Raw genomic sequence first — 3642 nt, forward strand, 5'->3', positions numbered from 1 at the left:
GATGTTGATGCCAGCAGGAGTGCCGGAGCCAGCGAAGGTGAGAACATCCAGGGAGGTGAAGTCAGGTGTGAGAAACTTGTCCTTCTCGAAGGCAGGGGGCCAGGGCAGCTCCTTCAGCAGCTGTTCCGCACTTGCCACCAGCCGCTCAAACTTGGCACTCATGGCCTTGTTCACCATGGCCACAAAGCCTGCAAGGGAGGGCTGGACTTGGCCGGGTGCTGGGAGGAAGCCCACTCTACCCTACCCTCCACATGGTCCCCTCAGTCATCCTGTACATATTGAGTGCCTGCTGTGTGCAGTGACCCTGTGCTGGCTGCTGAAGAGAGCAGTGGCCCAGCGTGGCTTCTACTAGATCAGGACTCAGGCAGGAAAGCTGCAGGTGTGTGAACCTGTGTCCCTCTCAGGGCCCTGACCACCTGCCCCTTACACCTCGTCCCCGGGACTGGATCTATCTATCAGACCCGAGCCCTGGTGGGCTGTTGGCACTTTCTTCCCTCTTCCCAGGCTAATGTCTCTGGCTTCCAGCAGCTGGATACTCAGAATGTACATCTGGGGCCGAGGTGATACAGAGAAATATCTGTGTCTTCAGGCTGGATGTCCTGCCTTGTACAGGAGGTCCTTAAGGATGTGAGGATGGGGGCCGAGGCAGCCTGCCACTAGGCTGGATGGTGGGTGGCAGCAGGTATGGCTCACAGTCCTGCTCCCAGCCAATGGGCAGCTCTCAGCGAATGTGACCTCACTGATGCACAGATGCAGATTTAACTGACCCAAGGTCACATAGCCCATGAGTGGCAAAGTCTGTCTGCCTGGAGCTTATGCCCTGAGCAAACACCACAGGCAGCAAAGCAAAGCAGCTGAGAGTCAGGGTGTCTGGGCTTGGCCATCTACCACCTGTACCCCAGTTCCCAAGTCTGTGAAGTGAGAATAGAATAAAAATCCTCATAGGATGATGATATCTAAATGAATTAATATAGGTAAGTATCATATGAAGGGATTTCAAAAAGTTCACAAAAAATGGAATTAAAGTATGAGTTGATTTTCTTCTTTTTTTTAGTTTTGCTATAGGGCATGTGTGTTCAATGGAAAGAGACAGAGAGATAGAGAGGGAAAGTGAGAAATCACCCCACAGGGAAGACGGCCACATTGCAATCCCTTCTCCTCCATTCCCTCTTGGGATGTTGGGCATGCATGCCCATGTGCCTGGTGTCTTTCAAGCCACTGGGTCTGGGACTCAAATCATACAGTTGGCCATGTGGGATCTAGCACCCTAACCTGCACACCACCTGTGGGCCCAATATGAGCTTATTTGGTATAAAAGATTTGAAATCCATGCAGTTTTTTCACAGCACACACTTTCCATGAACTTTTGAAAATTCCTGGTATAACAGTGCATAATACATGGTAAGTTATGTTTATTTACTATGTCTGTATTATTAATACTGCCAAGAAGGGTGGGGAGAACCCGTAATGTGAACCTGGACATGGCAGGGGCAGTGATTCTGCACTGATCTCTCCCCTCCCCTCAGAATTACCTTCAAACTCTCCTCGGGAGCCAAAGGGGTCCCGGTAGCTCTCGATGAACCCGATGTAACTGGGGAGAGAAGGGCAGAGCTGGAGGAGGTGCTACAGGAGGGGTGAGTAGGGATGAGGGCTAGAGCCTTACCTCTCTACAATGGGGCCTTTGTCCTGGATCCAGAAGCGTGAGCCCCTTTTGTGGGCCTCGATGGAGCCCTGGGTGAAGCTTTCCATGTACTGGGCCAGCATCTGCTCCTGGTGACTGTTGGCTGCATATGCCTGGGGGTCAGCAGGGATCAGTCAGCCTCGGTCATTCACCTGCCTCATACCACCCACTGCTGTCCAGGGGGTTCCCAAGCCAATACCCCTCACTCCCACCTTAGCTTTCTCCAGGTGCTCCACCACCTTCTGGAGGATGGGGGAGTAGTCACCCCGGGTCACTTGGAAATGACTACCCCGGAATTCGTAGCTCTTCAACTTAGAGGTAACTTCAGAATCCAGAGTAGGCTCTGAGGAAAGAGGGATCACTTAGGAAAAAGGCCAGTGTGAGATGTCTCAGGCTTTCCATCTTTTTTCTTTTCCTTTTTTTTTGGGGGGGGTAGGAGGGTGGAGATTTTCGCTATAGGGCGCGTGCGCTCACCAGAAGGACAGAGAGAGACAGAGAGACAGAAAGCGAGAAATCACCCCTCAGGGGGATGGCCACATTGCACTCCCTTCTCCTCCATTCTCCTCTCGGGATCTTGGAAACGTATGCACATGCAACCAGCATGAGTTTAAGCCACCAGGTCCGGGACTCAAACCGCAGCCGACTACATGGGAGTCCAGCGACATAGCCATTACGTCAACTGCTGGTTCCTCCATCTATTTTTTTTTTAAGAATTATTTATTTAATTCCATTTGTTATTATTATTTTTTAATTGGCCATGCTCAGGAGAGAGTAGAAGTAGAGTGAGGAGAAAGGCCCACCCAGGCCTGGCTCACCTGTGCCCATGACAGAAGCCAGTCGCACCTCATAGCAGGACTTCCCTTCCTGGTTGACCTCCTTGAAGAGCCGTGTGTTATAGGCACTGAGGTTCTAGAAAAGACCAGGGCAGGGGTGTGGGGAAGAATCAGATCCAGAGAGGATAGTGAGGTAGAGGGGTTGGGAAAGTCGGTCTTCCTGGAGAGAAAAAGGCATGAAGGTGAAGGAGTCCAGGCCCTTGCAAGGGCCAAGGAGATGGGAGTTAGATGGGAGTGGGTGAACGCAGGCATGGACAGACCAGGTTAACCCTCCTGCTCTGCTCAGTTCACTGAGTACTAACTTGTGCTAAGCCTGACTCAACTATGCCAGGCACTGTATATCCTCAGCCAAGCCAAGGCTGCACGAGGTAGAAACCGTTTCACAGGAAACTGAGAACACAGGCTGGCATTCCACCAGACATGGTGACTCAGAAGCTGGCTCTACTGTTCTGCCTCATCCTGCCCCTGAGGCCATCAGCAGCCCTACAGCCTGGAGGGCAAGAGGTGTGGAGGGGAGGCTCCATCCCTAGCACATGTGGGGCAGGTAGTCATTGTCCTGGTTCCCTCAGGCTGATCTCCTAGACAAGGATTCCCCAAGCCTTCTCTACCTCAAAGACCCAAGATGCCCACATCTCTGACCCCAAGCTGAGACCCAAGAGTGGGTACCAGTGGTGAAAAGACCAGGACGAGGAGTCTCATCAAACCACTTGAGTTCCCCGCCCCTAACCTGTGAGTCCAGAAAGTCTTGGGCCAGTTTGGCATCTTCCATGGTACAATCCCCAGAGAAATAGGTGGTGATACCCTGTTGGGGCAGATGGGAAAGAGCAGTTGCTGAGTTCACAAGGTTTGCAGGGACAGCTGTTAAAGCCCTTCCCAAGGTTCCTGCCCCTGTCCCACCCTGTCCCCCTTCATCTCTTTCCAAGGGAAAAAGCTGTAAAATAAATAAAAAGATGCTCATTTCTAGCCTCTGTGCACCTCTGTTCCGGCCTCTCCCAGGCTGGCCCACCCCTGAGGCTTGCCATGGTTCTCACCCCACACAGGTCAAACAGCCTTCGGTGCAGAGAAGCCTGGGACCCTCCTCTGTCTCCATCATCCCCTCCTCAGCTGTCACCACTCCCTAGTTCTCTC

General features: G+C 52.4%; 1 protein-coding gene across 2 annotated transcripts in view; it reads right to left on the reverse strand.

Moving 5' to 3' along the window:
• Positions 1-3642, reverse strand: part of DPP3 (dipeptidyl peptidase 3) — a 26385-nt gene that overhangs the window by 16945 nt on the left and 5798 nt on the right. For both annotated transcript variants that reach the window (XM_014585332.2, XM_006171327.3), the window contains exons 5-10: positions 3242-3316; positions 2497-2590; positions 1894-2024; positions 1664-1794; positions 1533-1591; positions 139-188 (exon numbers count right to left, since the gene is read on the reverse strand). In XM_014585332.2, the coding sequence (XP_014440818.1) occupies positions 139-188; positions 1533-1591; positions 1664-1794; positions 1894-2024; positions 2497-2590; positions 3242-3316 (540 nt within the window). The remainder of the gene's footprint in view (positions 1-138; positions 189-1532; positions 1592-1663; positions 1795-1893; positions 2025-2496; positions 2591-3241; positions 3317-3642) is intronic.

Source organism: Tupaia chinensis, unplaced genomic scaffold (genome assembly GCF_000334495.1).
Source record: "Tupaia chinensis unplaced genomic scaffold, TupChi_1.0 Scaffold149501_1, whole genome shotgun sequence".
Taxonomy (NCBI): Eukaryota; Metazoa; Chordata; class Mammalia; order Scandentia; family Tupaiidae; genus Tupaia; species Tupaia belangeri.